This window comes from Carcharodon carcharias, chromosome 30, assembly GCF_017639515.1.
Source record: "Carcharodon carcharias isolate sCarCar2 chromosome 30, sCarCar2.pri, whole genome shotgun sequence".
Classification (NCBI taxonomy): Eukaryota; Metazoa; Chordata; class Chondrichthyes; order Lamniformes; family Lamnidae; genus Carcharodon; species Carcharodon carcharias.
The window spans coordinates 32,066,675-32,090,911 of NC_054496.1; the positions used below are offsets into that span (position 1 = coordinate 32,066,675).

General features: G+C 45.7%; 1 protein-coding gene across 1 annotated transcript in view; it reads right to left on the reverse strand.

Annotated features, from left to right (window-relative positions):
* The window catches only part of pkn1a (protein kinase N1a), a 198,207-nt gene extending 175,107 nt beyond the window's left edge, over positions 1 to 23,100 (reverse strand). Inside the window, exons 1-2 of the mRNA XM_041177068.1 lie at positions 23,086 to 23,100; positions 10,582 to 10,882 (exon numbers count right to left, since the gene is read on the reverse strand). Coding sequence (XP_041033002.1) covers positions 10,582 to 10,882; positions 23,086 to 23,100 — 316 coding nt within the window. The remainder of the gene's footprint in view (positions 1 to 10,581; positions 10,883 to 23,085) is intronic.
* Between the last annotated feature and the right edge of the window lie 1,137 nt (positions 23,101 to 24,237).

A 24,237-nucleotide genomic window follows, 5' to 3' on the forward strand; every position in this document is an offset into this window, starting at 1 on the left:
AACATTTTTGGCGTAGTCGGCAGGATCAATCGCAATTGAGGAGGGATTTTGATGCGAAACAATGTTTGGGAAAAGGAATAAGAAACCAGAAGGGCAGGCCGAGGCGGTTGCGGTCCCAGGATGGCAAGGGCCGTGGCATAGTGTAGCGGCCTGTTTGCGGAAGGGTGGGGGGCGACCGGAAAACTGGGAGGCCGAAGGCGTAGGAACCACCCCAGGGTCGCTGCTGTCCACCCTTGAGAAAATCCCGGTCCCCTCAAGGAACCCCTTGCCAGGGATCCAGAGGCGGATGTGGGCTTGTGCGGCGGCTTGTAAGCAGCAGTCTGACAGGCGTCAGAAGTTGGAGGCTGAAATAGCAACCCTTAAGCATGAGCAGGGGCTCAGTAGCGGGGATGCCTCCGTGTTAAGACAAGAAATTATAAAACTAAAGGCAGAAATAGCAGCACTAACGGAATTAGCGGGGCGGGCGATCACACATTTGTCGTCTAGTAAGCGGAAGAGTGAGCGAAAGCGCCCGCGCTCCGTGAACCCCACTCAAATAAGGGCGTTTGTGGCACAGCTAAATAATGGGGACGGCTGGGATATTGACCACTGGGACGGGAATATATGGGGGGACTCGGATGATCAGTACGAAGATGAGCTGCCACCCCAGGTGCGAGCGAATCCGGTCGTCCGGAGAAAACAGGTTCAGAGACGGCCTCCTGTTAGGTTTGAAGTGTTGTTGGATGATGAGGGAAATCCCCAACGAAACGAGCGAGGCGAGCCTATCCATCATGAGATCCCCCAGTTGCAACCTCCTCCGGAATTCTCCGAGTTAACGGAGGATTTTACTACGGAGGAAGTATTATACATTACTCAAAAGACCCGCCGAAATCCTGGGGAGCCCATTGAATTGTGGTTGGTGAGGCTTTTGGAAGAAGGAGGACAGCAAGTCCAGGTAGATTTTCAAGATGCGCCCAAATTTGGGGGATTGGCCAAAGATGCGGCAATAGACCTGGCATATAGACGACAGGCCAAAGATATGGTAGGGGAGAGGGGTACGGGGACTCTGTTCGGGATGTACGCCCGAGCGGTAGCAGAACAATACCCGTTCCCGTCTGACTGGCCACCCCTGGAAGGAATATGGACCACGATTAAGGAAGGAATACAAAGATTGACCCGGCTATGTGTACGGGATGCCTTGTTGTTAGGAGTCTTGGATGAGGTAGAAAATGTCAACGTGAGCAAACAAGCCAGGGATCACCTGGTAAAAACGGCTCCCCCACATTATAAGCCGTTACTACTTACCATAATGTTGAGTGGCAAAGGAGAAACGTTGGGGGAGGCTCGGAGTATGATGCGGGAGATGGGAGGACTGGGAGACTGGGGGGCGCAGGGCCGGGGTAATAATGGGACTAGGGAGGGACGTCGCTCGGAAACTCGAGGTGACTCTAGATCCAACCCCAATCAAGGAGCCAACCCCGGACCCTCCCGCCGAGCCCTATGGCAAGCGTTGATGCAAGCACAAGTCCCGGTTGCGGACGTTGATGGGAGACCCACGAGAGAGCTGCAGGAAATGTGTAAACGAAAGGGACTTAAAGTGTCCAGGGTAGAAACTGAGGCCCGTGAACCACGGGTGACGGCAGAGGAATTGGTAGAGCTACTAATACAGAAATGCCAGTTCAGGGAGGCGGGGAACGTTGCTTCAGATAGAGGGAAAACCCCCACCCGACCGCAATGGGAGTCCTCCGAGGAGGAGGAAGGAGAGGTGACAACCCCTTACAGGGAATGTTGCAAGGTAGACCGGCGCACTCGCAATGCGAATAAGAAGGGGAAGAATAAGAGAGGAAGGGGTGCTAAACGCCTGTACCCGGCGTTGTCAGAAGAGGACGAGTGGGAGGACCAATAGGGATTGGGCCAAGCCCCGAAGATTTGCCCACAAACGAGCCAATGGTCGGCCGATGACATCAGACCACATGTGGCGGTGACCATTTATTGGCGCAAATCTGTTCAGACGGTTATGGCTCTAGTGGACACTGGGGCGGAGGCCACCCTAATCCATGGAACTCCCCATAAGTTTAAAGGAACCCCAGTCACATTAGTGGGATTGGGAGGAAACTTAATAGAAGGAAAAATGGTGCAATTACCCTTAGGGATAGGGGCAATGCCGATCAGGACCCATTCGGTAATCATAACACCGGTCCGCGAGTGGATCCTAGGAATGGACGTGTTGGCAGGGCTAACCTTATACCTGCGACACGGCAAATTTGAATTTGGAACCTTAATCCATTGTCGCACGGTATTGGTGGGAAAAGTGAAAATGGACCCCTTTCCCATCCCAATAGCCGAAAAGGTGATCAGCCTGCGACAGTATAGAATTCCTGGTGGGCACAAAGAGATCTCCGCCACCATTAAGGAATATTTAGAAGCGGGGGTACTAAAAACGTGTTCGACTGCTTGGAATAACCCGTTGTGGCCGGTCCGTAAGGCTGATGGATCCTGGCGGATGACGGTGGACTATCGGCAATTGAACCGCCATACCCCTGCCCTGACGGCGGCGGTACCTGACGCCGTTACCATTATAGGACGAATACAACATCACCCTGGTACTTGGTACGGAGTGATCGATTTAGCTAATGCCTTTTTTACTATCCCAATCCCCGAAGATAGACAGGAACAGTTTGCCTTCACGTGGGAAGGTAGACAGTTCACATTCACACGGTTGCCTCAAGGCTATCTGCACAGCCCCACTATATGTCATAGGATAGTGGCGGAACATTTGGCAAGGTTCGAAGTGCCGGACCATGTAATGGTCTCCCACTACATTGACGATATAATGATACAAGGTAGTGGGCAGGCCCAGATACAAACACTGTTGGACGCATTAGTCCAACACATGAAGGGGTACGGATGGGAAATCAACCCGGCAAAGATACAAGGGCCTTCCCAGACTGTGAAGTTCCTGGGGATAATTTGGAATAAAGGGGAACGAGAAGTTACCGAGAAGGCCAGGGATAAAATTCAGGCCTTCGCAGTTCCTCACACGCAAAAGGACGTACAGCAATTTATCGGACTATTTGGCTTTTGGAGGCAACATATACCACATTTGGGACAGATACTGAGACCATTATACCAAATTACCAGGAAGAAGGCAGAGTTTGAATGGACTAACAACCATCAACTCGCCTTCGAGATGGCCAAACAAGCGATACAGCAGGCTGTATCCCTAGGAAAAATACAGTCAGGACCGGTCGAATTGCAGGTTTCGGCACAGGGAGACTATGCAAATTGGAGTCTATGGCAAAAACAAGGACGCGTAAGGAAGCCGTTGGGGTTTTGGTCTCGTAAACTACCCCCGGCGGGGGGGAGGTACACCCCCTTTGAGAAACAACTGTTGTCCTGCTACTGGAGCTTGGTGGAAACCGAGGCCCTGACAGCGGGACACGAAGTAATTATGAGAACGGCTATACCCATTCTCCCGTGGGTAATGAGTGATCCCACTACACATAGGATAGGGACGGCCCAAGAAAGTAGTATCATCAAATGGAAATGGTATGTGTCAGAAAGGGAGAAGACTGGGCAGAAGGGGGTGTCAGTCTTACATGAGCAAGTGGCGGAGGCCCCTGAGGGAGGGGAAGTGAGATTCGAGGTGATTGAATACACAGAATCACCTGTGAAACTTGGGAAAAGGTACGATGAGCTGACGTCGGAAGAGCAAGCCACTGCTTGGTTCGTGGACGGCTCGGCTCAATGGAAGTCAGGACGGCGTAGGTGGAAGGCCGCTGCGTATAATCCAAAGCAAGGGATTACATTGGAAGAATTGGGAGAGGGTAAGAGCAGCCAGTGGGCCGAGCTCAAGGCGGTGCATATGGTAATCATGCAGGCCGGAATTATTGGGGTACACCTATTTTCCGATTCATGGTCAGTAGTTAACGGGATGACTCAGTGGATGCCCACATGGCAGGCCAATCAGTGGACAGTGGCCCCGGGCTGCGCACTGACCATTCACACCCGGGTGAATATGTGTTCCGAAGGACAGTGTCATGAGGGTGGTATTGAATGGACTATTATTACCGCCAACGACGAAATGAGGATTACCAATGGGACGCCAATCACTGGCAGAGGCCCAATGGACTGGTTAATCAGGGGAGAGTCTGGCATCCCAAAACATCAACCACCTTCCGACTGCCAGTCATACCCGAATGTAACCCTAAACGGCGACGACGGGCATGGTACGATACCTTGTTAGGAGGGGCAGGGACAGTAATGGGGATATCCAATGCTATAGACTCTGAAATGACCCGTACTAAATTATCCAGTACGGGGCAAGCAACTGCACAAGGCCTGTACACTATTGGCCGATGGATGCCGTCGGCCATGATGACGCAGGAAGAGACTGCACGAATTTTGCTGCATTCCTTAAAATGGGAATTGGACGTGTGGGATTCGACTCAACGGCTGTTCCAAAATTTTACTGTACAGATGAACTGGACAATTTGCGGTATCCAAATGCTGCATGCACATTTGCAAAAAGAACGATTTTTACGAATAGTCACTTCGCCTAATGTTCAGGCCTGGCGAGGGGTGTGGAACGTATCTGAGAAATTATGGATGAACACCTATCCGGACAAAACATGGTGTAATGCAACGCTGTGTAAAGGACATTTTGTAACCTTGAATGTAACTGATTTTGTGACGGTGTGCCGATATTACGTATTGCCGGTCATTACATCTGATGGATATTACTTTCTCAAAACAAAAGGGAATTGGTTCAGTCCGGACACCAATCTTACCTATGACTTGTCCGCGTGTGAGCAGGCGGATCAAGGAAAGGCCTGTCTGTTGATGGATCGATATCGAGACCCGTGCCTTACAGAAGACACGGCTTTGTGTGAATGGATGATTGAGGCACCCCGAGATATGATGTGGCAGATTGGTCCCCATACGCTCTGTGTGGCCACTAGTCATGCCCATGCCTTACTCCCGACGACCCCTTTTTCAGGTTGCCTTACTGGCATCTATCGATGGCGGTGGCAGAACCATACTTACCTATTGACCAATTACAGCGGAACGCAACACCTCACCACTATGCAGTGGCAGGTATGGCTGCACCCTTGGAGTATCTCGCTAGAGCGTTTTAAACAGGCCCTCGATCGCTCGGAAGAGCTAAAGCAGATATTGCGACAATGTTACCCGGGTGACTGTGTCCACCTTTATACATGGCCAAAAGGTAGTACACGCTGCTCATGTAGTAGAGGTGGAATCCGCCCATCACTGGTGGGATCTGTTCAATGGGCTGTCAACTACGGCACGACGTTCCCTATTTCCTCCGTTGTTCATTTTAATCGGAGTTTTAGTGATTCTGACCTGTTGTAATATACTGACCTGTACGTATGTTTGCCGTGTGCGGCAGCAACTGGAACAAAACATGTACATGTTATAACAATGTATTGCTTATTATTATGTATTTGTATAATCGTTACATGTATTGGGCCAATCAGTGGAATGTAATATAAGGGGTTAACATGGTGTCCCAATACATGCAAGATTGGATCCAGGCACCAGTTGACCTTGAACACAAGACGTTGCTAAGAGACTTCCTGTTATCTACTGAAGGGAGTCGGAGCCGAAACCGCATGGGAACAATGCCCAGTACTAAACAATGTGTTGGACGAGTGCCCAACGCGGACTCAGTGAACTCGGCAAGTAGCGCATATATAAGCCTGGAAAGTCCCCAGTTCGGGGAGTCTGCTCCGGGTTAAGCTAATCGCTGAGCGTGGGTCACAGGCGGCACCTCCGCAGAACTGACGGCTCCCAGTTCCAGTAATTCGTGGAGTAAGTATATAGCCAATTATGCCAGACCCGTTGTGAGTATCGGACCTGGTTTCTATCCTATATAGGCTAGGTAGGAAACAAGCAAAATAAAATAATATTATCCTAGCAAGCTAGTCTCCTGTTCTTTGTTTCCGCATCAAACTACCCGCCTGCGAACCTGATCCTCATAATTTCTTAGAACACGTGTAACCTTTTATGTGAGAATTTATCGAACGCCTTTTGGAAATCCAAATACACTACATCTACTGGTTCTCCTTGATCCACCCTGCTCGTTACATCCTCAAAGAATGCTAATAAACTTGTCAAACAGAATTTCCCTTTCACATTTATTTACTTAGCGCGTGCATAGTCACAGAACCAAGCAGTAGCTAGATGGAGTTCTTAAAGCCACCTTCAAGTTTAGTTAGCAGACGTTCCTCGACAATGTGACTCTGCTTGACTACATTATTTTCTAAACGCCCTGCTACTACTTCCTTAATAACCGATTCAAGCATTTTTCCAATGACAAATGTTGGACTAACTGACCAATAGTTTCCTGCTTTCTGCCTCCCTTCTTTCTTGAATATAGGCATTACATTTGCAGTTTTCCATTGCAGAGGGACCGTTCCAGAATCAAGGGAATTTTGGAAGATTGCAGCCCATGTATCCTCTATTTCTGTAGACATTTCTTTTAAGACACTAGGATGTAGGTCATCAGGTCCACGGGTCTTGTCAGCCTTTAGTTTCATTAGTTTTCGCGGTATTTTTTACTCTAGTAATAATGCTTCTTTTAAGTTCCTCCTTCCCTTTTGCCCCTGGATTTTATATTATTGGTGACCTTTTAGTGTCTTCCACCATGAAGACAGATTAAAAATACTTGTTCAAAGTCTTTCATTTCCTTGTTTCCCACTATTAATTCCCTATTAAGTCTTATCATCTAAGGGACTCTCTTCCTTTTCATATACTTGTAGCTCTTGCTGTCTTTTAATATTTCTTGTTAGTTTCCTCTCATTCTAATCTCTTCTCCTTATCTAGACATGCTTTGCTGGTTTTAAAAATGTTCCCAATCCTCTGGCTTACAACTAATCTCTGTAGCACTGCACGCCTTTTCTTTCAATTTGGCACCATCTTTAACTTGCTTAGGTAGCCACAGATGGTTCATCCTCCTCACTGAGTCTTTCTTTCTCAATTAAATATATCTTTGTTGAGAATTATGAAATATGTCCTTAAATATCTGCTGCTATTCACCTACCACCTTACCTTTTAATCTACTTTCCCAAACTACTTTAACCAACTCCGTCCTCTACCTTTGCAACTGCCTTTATTTAAATGTAAGACACTAGTTTGAGACCCATGTTGCTCTCCCTCAAACTGAATGTGAAATTCATGTTGTGATCACTCTCTCCTAAAGAATCCTTTACTGTGAGATCATTAATACATCCTATGTCATTGCACATTACCAGATCTAAAATAGTCTGTTTTCTTGTTGTTCCAACATGTATTGTTCTAAGAAACTGTCCTAAATACATTCTATGAACATGTCCTCAAGGCTACCTTTACCAATTTGATTTGTCCAATCTATGTGAAGATTAAAATCATGCACGATTATTGCAGTACCTTTCTTACAATCTCCCAGTATTTTATTTATACTCTATCCTACAGTGTTTGTACTGTCAGGGGGCCGGCCTATAATTACTTCCATCATTAATTTCTTTCCCTTGCTTTTTCTTTTCTCCACTCAATTGATTCTATATCCTAGTGCTCTGAGCCAAGATCATTTCTCACTACTGTACTAATCTCATCCTTCATTAACAGAGCTACTCCACCTCCTTTTCCTTTCTTCCTATCCTTTTGAAATGTCAAATAATCTTGAATATTCAGTTCCTAGCTTTGGTCACCTTGCAATACAACTCTGTAATGGCTATCATATCATACTCAGTTATTTCTATTTGTGCTATCAATTCATCCATCTTGTTACAAATACTGTATCTACTCAGATAAAGGGCCTTTAAATCTATGTTTTCAGATTTTTTTCCCCACTCTTATGTTGGTATGCTCTGTTCCTTCCGGTCACATGCTAGTTATCATTACCTGTATCACTAACCTCAACAATTACCTTGTCTTTAGCATTCTAAATTTCCCTCAACTGAACCCCACATCCCCCCAATCCACTATTTAGTTTAAAGCCCTCTCTACAGCTCTAGTTATCCAATTCACTAGGATCCCAGCACAGTTCAAGTAAAGCCCATGCCAACAGTACAACTCTCTTTTTCCCTAGGACTGGCACCAGAGCCCCATGAATTGAAACCCATTTTCCCCTCACTAATCTTGGAGCCATGCATTCAACTCTCGGCTTTTATTTACCCTATGCCAATTTGTTCATGGGTCAGGCTGTAATTCAGAGACTATTACCTTTGTGGTTCTGCTTTTTAATTTAGCCCTTAGCTGCCCCATAGTCACTCAGCAGAACTCTTTCTTAGCCCTACCTGCTTAATTGGACCACGACAGCTGAGTCTTTCCCTTCCCACTCCAAGTTACTCTCCAGCCCCGAGGAAATGTCATTAGCCCTGGCACCAGGAAGGCAACACAACCTTTGGGGCTCACACTCCAAGGTGCAGATGCAGCATCTATCCTACACGTCTCTCTAGTCTGAGAAACAACCATTCACGGCTACTCCCTTAATTAATTTCACATCCACTCTACTATTGCCCTTTTAAGCTGATGGGCTTCAAATTTGCTAATAAGTTTGTTGTATGGTACTTTATCAATTCTCTTTTGAAAGTCCATTCACAAAACACCAGCATCACTGCACTCTTCAATCCTCTCCATTAATTCACCAAAGAATTCAGTTAAGTTAGTCATACACAATTTGTCCTTATCAAACCTATGTTGGTTGTCATGTATGTGACGATTAATTTAAACTCAGATTATTGGGCCGTAACCTCAGCCTAGCGCTGGAAAGTGCTGGCCCGCAGAAATTAGGAGAAATAAATATCTACTTAGCTGGTCTTGAAAATAACGTTGACACTTCTGTTCGCTGCAGCTGCTTGGAGCCTGCATTGAAAGACTCTTCACAGGCCCCAGCGAAGTCTAGATCCAGCCTGCCCCACCATTCAATAAGTTCATGGCTGATCTGTCCCAGGCCCCAAGGGAACCTCTTCATCCCAGGAATCAGCCTAGTGAATCTCTTTTGAACTGCCTCCAATGCCAGTATATCCTTTCTTAAATACGAGGACCAAAACTCTACACAGTTCTCCAGGTGCAGCCTCACCAACACCCTGTACAGTTGTAACAAGACTTCCCTATTTTTAAACTCTAATCCCCTAGCAATACAAGCCCAAATTCCATTTGCCTTATTAATTACTAGCTCCACACGCATGCTAACTTTTTGTGTTTCATGCACAAGAACACCCAGATCCTTCTGTGCTGCACTTTTTTGGAGTCTCTCTCCATTTAAATAACAGTCTGCCTTTTGATTCTCCCTACCAAAGTGCATGACCTCACATTTTCCTACAGTAAACTCCATCTGTCAAGTTTTTGCCACTCACTCAACCTACGTTCCCTTGCAGATTCCTTATGTCCTCATCACAACATACCCTCCCAGCTATTTTTGTATCGTCAGCAAATTTGGATACATTACACTCTGCCCCCTCCTCCAAGTCATTAATATAGATAGTAAATAATTGAGACCCTAGGACTGATCCTTGTGGCATTCCACTAGTTACGTCTATCCTACCTGAAAAAGACCCATTAATGCCGACACTCTGTCTTGTGTATGTTAACCAATCCCCCATCCATGCTAGGTGGGAAGGTATGTGTCTAAGGCAAATGGATAGGATTCGGCGGGGGAGGGTGTACGGGGTGTCCAGTGGGTGGGGATCAGAAGTCTGCGCAAGGGGTGGGTTTGGAGTTCCAGGGCGGGAGGGGGCTGAGGTCGGTGGGGGTGGGGGGCTACGGGTGCCCAAGGTCTGTGGTGGGGGGGTCCCGATTCGGTGGTGTGTTTGGAGGGGTCCAGGTTTGAGGGGCGGGGGGAGTGTTTAGAGGGTCCAAGGTCTGGGGGGGATGATGGGGAGAGTCCCATCTAGGGGGGGGGGGGGGGGGGGGGGGGGGGGGGTGCTCGGCAGTGTGGGGCAGTCCCATGGGGTCCGTCTGGGTCTTTACAATAATTACTCAGAGGTTAGAAGAGGTTTTAATTCTTCTAACTCTTTTCTGAGTTACTATTGGTATAGCCCCGACGGAACTATCTGAAGTTTGCGATTTAAATCGCATTTTTGGATGGTTCCCAGTGCAGCGCAATTCTCCAGAGGAAGTGGGCACTTCTGGCAATTGCCATGCAAATCTTTACCTGGGAACTTCCCAGAGAGATTCCCTAACGCGTCATTGGGGTACCCCCCAAATCCGATGCTGGGGAGCGTGGAAGTTAGGGGCCATTATCTCTAAGCTTCTTCACCACAAATGTTAAACTCTCTGTCTTGTCTCACTTTTTTTACTGAGGGGGTGGGGGCATCTTTCACTCCAAGTACCCCCTCTGTCTCAGCAAGATAAAATTAAAACAGCATTTCCTATTTTAAAGGAGCTTTTCACCAATGAAGGCTTAAGTTGTTCATTTGATGCTATCTTTGTACTCGAACAGTTCCATTCATTTCAATGGGGTTGGAACCATAATCGAGCAGCCTGACCCAAGGTTACTGGTTACATATTGGCACTCCTACAGCCGAGATGCAGATTAATTTTTTACATATTGCCTGTGTTTACCTATTATATAGATAGAATAAACATTCCAGCAATTACCTTGCAGTTCCTCAGGGTCCTTCACTACAATGTGCGCGTTTAGGTCCTGCAGCTGCTCATGTAACATCTCCAGCTTCCGATTGGAGTTCTTGAGGACATGTTCCACATTGGACAGGTTTTTTTTGTCAGTGGTAACTTTTCGCAGGTTCTCTGCACCTTCCTTTATCTTCAATTCTTTCCTGATCTCCCGTTTAACCTGCTCTTTGGCTTCATCCAGTTTCTGCTGGAATGAGGTGTCTGAGAAATCCGAGCTCTGGTCCAATCCAAGTTGCTCGAAAATGGGAAAGCTTCCAGGGTCACTCTGTGGGGAAACCAAAGCAATTCGTTGGCAGAAAAATCAACACAGCTTGTTTGCATTCACACAGCAATGTGACATAGTCACAGTAATATTCAATATTGAGTGAAGGATTGTACAGGGAAGTGTAGCAATGCAGTTCTCATCGGGAAGTCAATTGCTACGGTAGAGGTTCCCAAATGATGGGTCGTTACCCCCACTGGGGTCGTGGGATGATCATTTGGGGTCACAAGCTCCAAGGCAACAATAGCAAATGTCGAGCAGAGACTCTGGTGGGACAGGAATGGGATTAGTGGAGGTTCCATTACAAGTGCGTGCACAATTCTTAGTTTCAAGACCCCTACAAAATGGTTGTGGACAAAACCATTGGCACCCACTCAACAATTCCCTCCCCAACCCCCCCTCCATCCCCCACCTGCTCTAAGTCTGGGTAGCACCAATTTTCAAGCATCAAAATGGGTTCACAGTGGGAAAAGGTTTGGGAAGCACTGGGCTAGGGGAACAGAAAGGCCTTTCAGAGTACAGTAGGAAGTTAATACAAATCGATCTAAGGAGATAAAATAAACCAGGCAGAGAAAGCCAACTATAAACAGGTCCAAGTTCCCTTAAATGCCATGCATAAATAATAAGGAATTTATGACTAATTATTTTCAAATCAAACTAATCCATCAGCAAACTAATAATAGACTTCAAAAAATTCTATTGTATTGCTGAAAAGGGAGACATGCTCTCAAAGCTTTTCATCTTGCAATCATCGGGACAATTGCAAAATCCTGGAGCTCTGCTCCCCAACACCACATGGGCTGCAGCAGTTCAAGAAGGCAGCTCACCGCCATCTTCTCAAGGACAATTAGGGATGGGCAATAAATGTTGGCCCGGCCAGTAGTGCCCACATCCCATGAACAAATAATAGGAAAAGAATACCAATTGTAAAGGGAACAACAATTTATACTGCATGAGAACTGAATAGTAAACAGTATAAATTGTTGCTCCCTTTGAAATTTGGCATTCTTGCGATTGTCCTGATGAGTGCAAGACAAAAAGCTTCGACAGTATGTCTTTTTTTTCAGCAATACTCAAGTTCAGTACTACCAAAGGACAACTTGTATACCTGAAATTCTATTGATTCTAAACACAAACTACTGATAATTAACAAATAAAGGAAGGTTAGTACAGGTTGTATGTTGTGATTGTATTATGTGGGAGTCTGTGATCAGTGAGGCTGTCCAGGATTGCAAAATCTGCAGTAAATATTGCTGGTTTGAGTCTTTGAGCTGGAGTGTGAGCTATAGACACTCCGGCATCTCAGGCAGGAGATACAGCGGAATAGAATGGCTGGAGTCAAGCATCTGATAATTAGGATGATGGATAGCATCAGAGGAGGAATGCAATGCAAAACATTTAAACTAGAAGGAACAAAACGACCAGAAGTGGCATAACCAAGGATGATTAAGAAAATAAGGACAAGATTGAAACTAAAGAAAAAGGCAGACACTAAGTACGCAGACAAAGGAGAGGTCAAAAGTGAATATGAAAAGTTAGGAAAGAAACCAAAAACAATTAAGAGGAAAAGATGAAACCACAAAACAAAATTATCACTGAATATGAAATAAATAGTAAAGGATTCTACAAGTAAAGCTATAAAAATCAGGTTAGGGTCAGGGCTACTAAGGGATGCATGTGATAAACTCACATGAAAGGACAGCAAAATGGCAGAAGTATTGGATAGTTACTTTGCCTCGATATTTACCAAAGAAAATAACATGACTGATGAAACATTTTAAGAACTCAAAAAAGATTTAAAGGCAGTTAAGATAGAAAGGAGTGGTGGGGGAGGTAATTAATAAAATAATCAAATTTAAAAGAGGATTAAAGCCCTGGTTTGGACGGATTACATCCATGTATGTTCAAAATCGTCAGGGAGAGGCACTGTTACATTTATATAAATTCATTAGAAACAGGAATGATGCTAGAGGACTGGTGGATAGCTAACATGATAGAACAAATCCAGTGATGTGGAGCTGATTGGTCTCATAAGGGGTCTTTTCACCAGAAAAACATCTAGAAACTGAAAATATAGCACAGAATCCAAAGAAGTGTATGCTTTAATCAACCTCACTGAATAGGGAGAGAAGGATAATGCAGTAGACACAACATATTTGGATTTCCAAAAGGCTTTCATTAAAGTCCCACGTAGTAGGATTTTTTTTTAATTCATTCAGGAGAAGTGGGCTTCGCTGGCTAGGCCAGCATTTATTGCCCATCCCTAGTTGCTCTTGAGAAGGTGGGGGTGACTAAGGTCAGAGCATGTAGAGTCAGGGACAAGTAGCAGAATGGACAAGTAGCTTTAAAATTGAAAACAGGGGAAGAGTTAAAGGTAGTTACTGAGATTGGAAAATGGTGGGAAGTATTCCACAAGGATCGGTGCTGAGATCAATGATATTCACTAGTTACACAAATAAATTGGATGGGAAATAGACGTACAATTTTAAAATTTGCAGACGACACCAATTTGCAGGAGTAGTGAATGCAAAGTGTCATGAACGTTGAAATTTACAAAACAATTATGCTTTAAAGTGTCCCTTTAACTCGAAGTAAAATAGACACTTCTCAAAAAGAGGATGGCAAATTACTGGTAAACACTTCAACTCAGAGAAATGCCCACATGATCTCAGGTTGTCATGGGGAAAGAAACTCAAATTGAAACTTATTGACGCGTTGAGTGGCAGTTTTAGCATCTTTTCACACAGCTCACAAAACAGAGAAAAAGCTGCTCCTGTGGAGAACCAGGGAAAACTGCTCAAGTTGAAGACCAAGCAGGATGCTTTTAAAGCTTTAGTTTCTTTTCAAAACAAAGATAATAGGACAGATGGGGCTCGTGAAGATTTAGGGAACCGGGATTTATAAGGTGTGCCTTGCTGGTTCTAATCACATCCAGGAAACTCAAGCAGAGTGGAACGACCATCGAAGGTCACTGGAGGTTTCGAACCGGTATGGCCGGAAGAGGTGAATCTCTGTTTAAGAGCAGGGAGTGATCTTGAGACTACTTTTATGCTACTTATCTATCAGAAGCATGGTGTAAAGTAAAGCAGTTAAGGCATTATTTTTATTTGCACCATGGGATGTGGGTGCTATAGGCTTGACCAGCATTTATTGCCCATCCCTAATTGCCTCTGGGAAAGGTGGTGGTGAGCTGTCTTCTTGAAGTTACTTCTGAAGCTCCTCCAGTTGCATTAGGTAATTTATTTGATGTATCAATTGTCCATTATTTAATGTTTGATCTACGCTGACTTTAGATTGCTTGTTTCAGTAAAAGTATTAAAAAGTGAAATCTGGTCCTTTGGTTATTTCCGTTGATCGTTAGGGGAATTCATCTCTTTTCAAAAATCATCAGTCTCCACGGGGTTCACAACAAAAGCAGGAATGCATCACAACACAGGATGACATCAATAAATTTGCAGGATGGGTGTATAATTGGTAAAAGAATTTCAATATACTTGAGTGTGAGGCAATACATTAGAGAACGAAGAATAAGGAAGCCATATATTAGTTGGAAAATGAGTGCCTAAATGAGTAGATGAACCGAGGAATCTGGGAGGTCCAGATACATAAATCACTAAAAATAGTCACAGAGGTTAACAAGACTATTTTTAAAAAGCAAGCAAAGCGCTGGAGTTCATTTCCAGGCAGATGGACTGAAGAGCAGAAAAGTTAAGTTAAACTTGTACAGAACCTTGGTTGGACCACACTTGGTAGTGCTGCCAACATTTCTGGGTCTCCATATTATAAAGAGGACATAGAGGCACTGGAATAGACACGAGAAGCATTTACTAAAATTATACAACAACTGAGAGGTTGTAACCTTAGGAAAGATGGGACAGGCTGGGGCTATTTTCTCTAGAAAAGACTGATAGATTTCTTTAGGATTACGAAGGCTTTGATACGATAGAGGTAGACCAGTGGGCCCAGAACTAGGAGCCACAGGTATCAGACAGTCATCAATAAATCCAAAAGGGGATTCAAGAGAAACTGTGTTAACCAGAGAATGGTTAGAATGTGGAACTTGCAACCATAAGCAGCTGTTGAGGCAAAGAGCACTCAAGGAGGAGCTGAGTAAGCAACTGAAGAAGAAAGGGGTGAAAGACTTAGGGAAGAGAGGTGGGAAGGGAGCTCCTGTGGAGAGTCAACACTGACATGGAACTGTTAGACCAAATGCCCTGCTTTTCTGTTCTAAATACTTTGTAAAATCGTATAGGGGAAAAATGCAAGCCAGACAAAAAGGCACATTTGGAGTGGGAAATGAAACAGCAGCAATGACGGAAAACTGGTTCAAAATAAATGTCTGACTATGTGTATCCAGGACGAATTGGGAAAGAAAGACAGGTGGCAGTATTGGCCAACTATTCCAGCCCTGGAAAGGCTGGAGGGTCCAATGATACAATCTATTTGGTAGGGTGAGAGGAAGCAGGGATGTTTGGTTTAGTATAGGCCACCATATAGTGGAAATGAGATAGAGGAGAAAAATCTTAGAAGTGACAATTGGGAACTTCAGTTTCCTGTGGCACAGACTGGGAAAAGTGGAGTGCAAAGGGCAAGGATGGGGTGACATTCTTACTGGAAACCTCTCTGAGTTTTTCTTTCTAGGCCATTGAGGAAGGAAGCTGTGCTGGAAGGGGAACGAAGGGGAGGTTGTTGCATTGGGACAGCAATTGGCAAACTAAACCATTCAATTTAAAAAGTGATGCAGGATCACTGATGAGGGGTTCACACAGATGAATCTTTGAAGTTAGCAGGAGAAGTTGAAGTTAAATAGAGGCATAATGTGAAAAGGCAAAGGAGTCATGGTAACAGGCATCCTGCCCCACCAAAAGGCCTAGGCCTGACATACAAAACACACACACGGCCCCGGAGCACAGGGCAACAGACACACGGCCCCGGAGCACAGGGCAACATACACACAGCCCCGGAGCACAGGGCAACACGTACACGGACCCGGAGCACAGGGCAACACACACACGGCCCCGGAGCACAGGGCAACACGCACACGGACCCGGAGCACAGGGCAACACACACACGGCCCCGGAGCACAGGGCAACGCACACACGGACCCGGAGCACAGGGCAACGCACACACGGACCGGGAGCGCAGAGCAACACACACGCGGACCCGGAGCACAGTGCAACGCACACACGGACCGGGAGCGCAGAGCAACACACACACGGCCCCGGAGCAATGCACACACGGACCCGGAGCACAGGGCAACGCGCACACGGACCCGGAGTACAGGGCAACACACACACGGACCCGGAGCACAGAGCAACACGCACACGGACCCGGAGCACAGAGCAACGCGTACACGGACCCGGAGCAGAGGGCAACGCGCACACGGACCCGGAGCACAGGGCAACAACACACACGGACCCGGAGCACAGAGCAACACGCACACGGACCCGGAGCACAGAGCAACGCGTACACGGACCCGGAGCAGAGGGCAACACGCACACGGACCCGGAGCACAGGGCAACGCGCACACGGACCCGGAGCACAGGGCAACACACACACGGACCCGGAGCACAGAGCAACACACACACGGACCCGGAGCACAGGGCAACACACACACGGACCCGGAGCACAGAGCAACACACACACGGACCCGGAGCACAGAGCAACACACACACGGACCCGGAGCACAGAGCAACACACACACGGACCCGGAGCACAGGGCAACACACACACGGACCCGGAGCACAGAGCAACACACACACGGACCCGGAGCACAGAGCAACACACACACGGCCCCGGAGCACAGGGCAACACACACACGGACCCGGAGCACAGAGCAACACACACACGGCCCCAGAGCAGAGGGCAACACACACACGGACCCAGAGCACAGAGCAACACACACACGGACCCGGAGCAGAGGGTAACACACACACAGACCCGGAGCACAGAGCAACACGCACACACGGACCCGGAGCACAGAGCAACATGCACACACGGACCCGGAGCACAGAGCAACACGCACAGGGACCCGGAGCGCAGGGCAACGCACACACGGACCCGGAGCGCAGGGCAACACACACACGGACCCGGAGCAGAGGGCAACACACACACGGCCCTGAAGCACAGGGCAGCACACACACACGGCCCTGGTGCACAGGGGAGCACACACACACGGCCCTGGAGCAGCATTCAAGTGGTAGAAGAAGATTTTCGAGTGACCTGGCCAATTTTCCTCCTTCAAACATGTTTGATAAATATACTGAAAGAGGCAGCTCGATAAATAGACGAGACAGAAAACAACAATAGCATATGCTGGTCAGATGAAATGGAATAAGGTGGGAGGAGGCTCATATCTATGCTGTTGATTCTATGAAATTCAAACAACACCATCAAAACAATCAAACTGATGATGACTCTCACTGCAGTTAATGGGGTCGAACCTTGTGTATAATGGGAAATTAGAAACAGAATTCTGAACAATTGAATACCATGGAAACAAATGAACAGGAATGTGCCTGAAACCTGAGCAACTGCTTTAACTGAGCAATCAAGTCATCTGAACACAGCCTCACATAATGGCCACCCTGGGATTTGTAGTCATCCTTTCCGATTACTCAAACTCGGATTGTTTGTACGGATGTACAGGCTCCCACCATCCAGCTGTTGGAAACAAACTGAAGAGTAGACAATCTCCCAACAGAAAAGATTAAAAGCAGATAAACAGGTTGACTTCACACAGTTCCCTTCCTCAAAAACTGTACCTGGAGGGCAGGCAGAGGGAGAGAGAGCGAGGGTGGAGGGGGGGGAGCAGAAGAGTGGGAGAAATCTTTAACTCATTTTTTCCCCTTACGTGAATCTGCCAGTTAGACCTGAACCCAAGGAACTCGTCAAGCCTGACACTCCAGTGCTCCAATGAGCGAGTGCTACACTGTCAGAGGTGCCACCTTTTTCAAGCGATGTTAACGGAGGTTTTGTCTGTTCCCTGAGGTGGATGTAAAAGAGTCTGTGACACTATTTTGAAGGAGAGCAGTGGAGTTATCGGCACTGTCCTGACCAATATTTTTCCCTTGATCAGCATCACAAGAAGAAATTATCCCGTCAATGTTACATGTGGGAGCTTGCTGTGCGCAAACTAGCTGCTGTGTTTCTTACATTACAGCGGTGACACCCTTCACCAACACTTCATTGGCTATAAAGCATTTTGAGACAGCAAGTGGGCGTGAAAGGCGCTATAACAATGCAAGTCTGTCTCCTTTCTTTTCTCCAACATCAGTGTTATTTCTCTCTCTAGCCTATTGACAAGAGTTCAGGCTCACCTGCAAAATAAGTTACATCACTCTCATGTCTCAATTGAGTGCACTTCAGACAGGGGTTGAAATGAAGAATATTTAAGGGTCTTTTGAAGGTGCATAGGGAGGTGATAACAACAACTTGCATTTATATAGCCTCTTTAATGTAGTGAAGTGTCTCAAAGCCCTTCACAGGAGTATGATCAAACAAACTTTGGCTGCGAGCCATGTAAGGCAAAATTAGGTGGTGACCAAACGCTTGCCTATGGAGGGAGGATTTGAAGAGAGTCTCAAAAGGATAAAAGCAAGGTAGCTAGGCGGAGAGGGAGGGAATTTCAGAGTTTAGGGCCTAGGCAACAGAAGGTCTGGCATCTCTCTCTCGTTTCTCTCCGATCACCCCTCATGGCCCCGAGCTCATCTTGTCCATGAGACCCAGCTCTTGCTGATATTGTTAACGACTCTCTCTCTCGTCAGGCGTTGTTCCTCACTCCTTTATAACTGCATCATCACCCCCCACCTTAAACAAACAACCCGAGCCCACTGTCTTTACAAACTCCTTCTCCATCCCCATCCTTCCTTTACTCCCCAAAGTCCTTAAACATTGTCCTCTTCTAAATCCGTGCTCAACTCTCCTGGAACTCCACTTGTTCTGGCTTCTCTTCACTTTCCCACACAGCTCCCTGTGGTGTCCCCCAAGGATCTACCTTTGGGCCCCTCCTATTTCTCAACCACATGCTGGCACTCCTCCATCCCCACCGCCTTTCCGTTTCTGCCCCTTCCTTCTGTTTTTTCCAATAATTTATATAGATTTTTCTTTTCCCACCTATTTCCATTGTTTTTAAATCTATACCTTTTATGCCCTGCTAGTCTTTCCACCCCACCCCCACTAGAGCTGTACTTTGCGTGTCCTGCCATCCATTCTTAATTAGCACATTCGTTTAGATAGTATCACCACCTTCAACACCTCTTTGTTCTTTTGTCTGTGACATCTTTTAGTTATCAGCTCCTATCACTGCTTGCTTGTCCCTACAACCTCCCCCCACCCCCATCTTAAACCAGCTTATATTTCACCCCTCTCCTATTTTTACTTCGTTCTGTTGAAGGGTCATGAGGACTCGAAACATCAACTTTGTTCTTCTCCGCCGATGCTGCCAGACCTGCTGAGTTTTTCCAGGTATTTCTGTTTTTGTTGTGGTTGAACCAGACTGTTCACAGCCATGGTGCCATTTTTGGCCCCGAGATGAGCCATTGTTAAGACTGCCGATTTCCACCTCCATAATATTGTCCAGATCTGCCAGTGCCCCAGCTCATTTGTTGTTGGAACTCTCATTCATGCCTTCATGACCTCTGGATTTGACTATTCCAATCCGCGCTTGGCTGGCTTCTCACATTCTACCCTCCGTAAACTTGAGGTCATGCAAAGCTCAGCTCCTTGTGTCCTTACTCGTGCCAAATCCTGTTCCCCTATCATCCCTGTACTCACTCACATACACTGGCTCCCACTCAAGGAACACCTCAATTTTAAAATTTATATTCTTGTTTGCAAGTCTCACCATGGCCTCCGCTGTCCTAACTTTCTAACCTCCTACAATCCCACACTCATTCAATTATGGTTTCTTGAGCACCCCCGATTTTAATCTCACCACCCTTTATGTCCATGCCTTCAGCTGCTTGGGGCCTAAACTCTGGAATTCCCTCCCTAAACCTCTTCATCTCCCTTTCTTCACTTGCCTGCTCTTTAAAACCTACCTCCTTGAGCAAGCTTTTGTCCTGGAATCTTGTGTACAGTTTTGCTTCCCTTACCTAAGCGAGGATTTAACTTGCCATAGAGGGAGGCCAGCGAAGGTTCACCAGACTGATTCCCGGAATGGCAGGATTGTCCTATAAGGAGAGATTGAAGAGACTGGGCCTTTATTCTCTGGAGTTTAGGAGAATGAGAGGTACTCTCATTTAAGTGTACAAAATTCTTACGGGACTCGACAGGGTTGATGCAGAAAGTATCTTTCCCCTGGCTGGGCAAACGCTCAAGTGAAGCACTTTGGGGCATTTTATTTCATTAAAGATGTGATCTCAATCTAAGCTGTTGCCATTGTTGCTGTTGAATCGTGATTACTATTTAACTATTAATTGTTATCCTAAATATAGATTCAGAAATTCAATTCCAGGTCATCAATTGCTTTGCAAAAACCAAATGTCAATCTGGTCAAGGTTAAGTGGATCCCACAATTGGAGCAGCCACTGTTACCCTAAGTATAAATATGAACAAGCCTTTGTACATGATTAGCTGCATGGGATCTTATGATTAGATTTATAAATAGCCCAGTGAATACATCAGCATGTGACTAACCCTGAACAGAGGTGTTTTTTTAAAAGGCATTCTCTGTGGAGTTCCATCACTTCGATCACCTTGGTTTTTTTCCTCCCACAGAGTGTGGACAACACTGCAACTTTCAAAAGCACGTCAGGATCATTACATTCACTGGGGAAGCCATAAGGGGCCAGGGCTTGTGTGAAGCCTAAATGCTAGTATGGGCCGGTATGGCTAATGGCCTGCTTCTATGCTGTGGACTCTAGGAGCTCTTCAACACACTGTGCAATATTCCACTGTTCCAGATCCCCAAAAGAGCTACTTTGAGATCCAGGACAGACACCAAACTTCAAAAAGATCCTGCTAAGGAATTTATTGTGCCTTTGCAGCAGAGGAAACCTGCAGGATAACAGAGAATTGGGACATGCCAGTACACGTGATCTAAATAATCTGTGCAAGAAAAGAAAAAGTTTACAAATCATTTAATTCAGAAAGGACTGCACCCAGTATGGAGACGTGGGAATATTCTAACTAGCGCTGCCCCAGATGAATACTACTTCTGTTCCATTTGGAGGCCAAAGACCAACAGATCTTCCCAATACAAAAATCAAGGGGTGTGAAGTGAAGTGAAGTGAAGGGCCAATGTAATTGAGTTAGAGCAGTTTAAGAATAAGAGGCTCTCACAAACTAAGTGGGAAACAAAAGTAAAACACTGAGCAAACTGAAAATCTAGTTTGACTCCACTGATCATGTACTTGCCACAGAAGCTCTACAGACCAATTCACAGTGAAAGAGCTCAAAAGGAGCAAGTTATAATTAACGAGAGCACGCATGTCTTAAAAGTACAATACTATTATTGTAGTAGTGGTTTTGTCCAACCACTTCAAAACGTGCACAGTGCCGTGCTCACAACACTGGATCCAAACTCATACGCGGCTTACACCAGCCAGTTACAAATCTTATGAGTTCATACTGAAGGCACGCAAAGAGCACCCTCTCTCAGTTATCATCTCAAAATTAATCAGCTCTTTAAATATTTTATTAAAAAACGGGAATGTTGCTAATCGAGCGCAAAACCTGCAGAACGGGACAGATCGATCAGTATCCACATCAGAAAATGAAGTTAGTGATTCAGGTTTAACATTTGGTGAGAATGTCTTTCCCCAATACATATCCAACTTGTAGCTATGCAGAAATATTGTTTTACCTTCAAAAAAAAAACCAGGGAGATTACAAAGTTGCAGAATAAAAGCTAAAAGGAGCTGCAGAAGCCAAACAGAGGTCAGACTGAAGAAAATCCAAATTGAAGAGGCTACGTGGGATTATAAAAATAATTAAAAGAGAATGAGAAAGCTTTTTCTTCTAAAGAAAATGACTTTAAAAAGAATAGGAAAGGACAAACAGTGATTATCAGAAGTACCAGTCCAAAGAGAACTGTTAAATGCAAACTAGGATTCCTGAGAAAAGTAATTAAAGAGTTAACAAAAGATAGGCAAAAATAGACAGGGATAGTTAGCTTCAGTGCTCACAAATTAACTCCATGTATCCAAGGCTCTGCACAGGATTATCATCACATAACTGGATACTGCAAAGGCTATGGGCCCTGACAACATCCAAGCAATAGTACTGCAGACTTGTGCTCCAGAACTTGCCGGGCCCCTAGCCAAGCTGTTCCAGTACAGCTACAACACTGACATCTACCTGGCAATGTGGAAAATTACCCAGGTATGTCTTGTACACAAAAAGCAGGACAAATCCAAACCTGACCAATTACCGCCCCCTCAGATTACTCTCCATCATCAGCCATAAAAGGTGTCACCGACAGTGATATCAAACAGCACCTACTCGGCAATAACCTGCTAACTGGTCAAAAGAGCTGAACTCAAGAGGTGAATGAGAGTGACTGCTCTTGACATCGAGGCAGCATTTTACCGAGTGTGGCATCAAGGAGCCCTGGCAAAGCTGGAGTCCATGGGAATCGGGGAAAACTCTCCACAATTGTGCACATCGCTGGGCAGAAATTCACAGGCTAACATGGCTGCTTCTTTTGCCATGGCTACATCTTACAGGATGGAATTCACCTACTCCAGATCCCAAAATGTGGAATAAACAGAGTAAAACATGATTCTACATCAGTAAATACACAGATACCCATCAACTCAAGTATCCAAGGTTAGAAGGCTCCCCGAAGCAAAACTCTCAAACAGATCCACTGCAGCGGAGACTTCACAGAACAAATTCCCCACGATATATTAAACTAAGCGCAAGAATTCTGCTAAGAGTGGTGATAAGTCCCAGTCCATGCACATTTTGCACTATTTCATATTCTCACAAGAAGCTGGGCACTGAGGGTATCACTTCTACACAATGACATTGGTCTTGCTATTCCAGCGTCACTGCCTGCTGCATGTATTGGTTGTTCTCCTCTTGCAAACAAGACCGACCCTGATAGTGCATCTTAAATATTTCATGCTAGAGTTCAAAAGTGCTTCGTAAAATTCATCTCTGACCTCACTAATCTGACACAGGCTTCCCATCATGCAAAACACTGACTGAGTTCTCATCCTTACCTACATATCCATCTATATCCAATGTCTAATTTGTACCTCTGCCAGCCCCATGGTCCCCTATTGGTCTCTCTCTAGCTTAACTGTTGTTCAATCCTCAGGTCCATCATCAGTAGCAGAAAATTCAGCCTTCCCCCGAATCAGAGGGAGACCCTTCAGCCCATTGTATCTCTCTGAAAGATACCCAATTGGCCCCACTCCTCAGCTTTTTAATCCATAAGGTCGACTATTTTTTCCTTTTCAAATATTTATCCAAATCCCTTTTAAAAGTAACTTTTGAATCTGCTTCCAATGCCGTTTGAAGCCCTGCATTCCAGACCATAGCTTGCTGTAGAAAAAGAAACACCAATTTACCAGTTAGGTTAAATCAGTGTTCTCTGTTGACTGACCCCACTTCAACAGTGGAGTTTCTCCCTATGCAGACCCAATTTTAAATGCTTCAATGAAAATCTCCCCTTAACCTTCTCCGGACAATAGCCCAAGCCTCTCTGGTCTGTGTCCTCGAGGCCAGTACACATCACTCTCAAGCTCCTCATTAAACGAAGCAGAAATAATGTTCTCTCCTCATTCCTGGGATGAGTGTAGGCAGCCTCTCTGGATCCATGGCTAAGCTGCTCCAATCCATCATCCTCTTTGTAATTAGCATGCCTCCTTGGTCACTCATGCCATAATCAGCTTCTTCACACAGTCCAAGGCAGCTATCAAAGGGCAGAATCAGACAGAACTCACGAAGATATCCTGACGTATTGAGTGCCATGTTACTTCTAGCAGCAGGTCCTTTAAAGTGCCGCAGGAAAACTGGATCGCCCCAGGAGTGTTTTGTTGACTGTAGTGGTTAAAAAAGGTTCAGCTGCTAAATAGAACACTTATTTATCTAATACAGCACGACAGTGAGAGCCGTGAATCAGTGGGAAGCCCTCTGGCCTCAGTCAGAAGGCTGTGGGCTGAAGTTTCAGATTTCCAGCATCTGCAGTATTTTGCTTTTGCATTGCAGTTTGATGATGAAACTGTTTTGGGCTTAGGGCATTTTCCCTGGTATGAAGGATTGTTCCACTTGTGGGTGAGGTAAATATAAGATAAATAAATAAATCCAGTGGGGGAATTCTTTACCCGAGAAACTTCTTTACCTGGAGATTGGCGAAAATGTGGAGCTCAGCATCACATGGAGTGGTTGAAGCAAATAGAACAGAA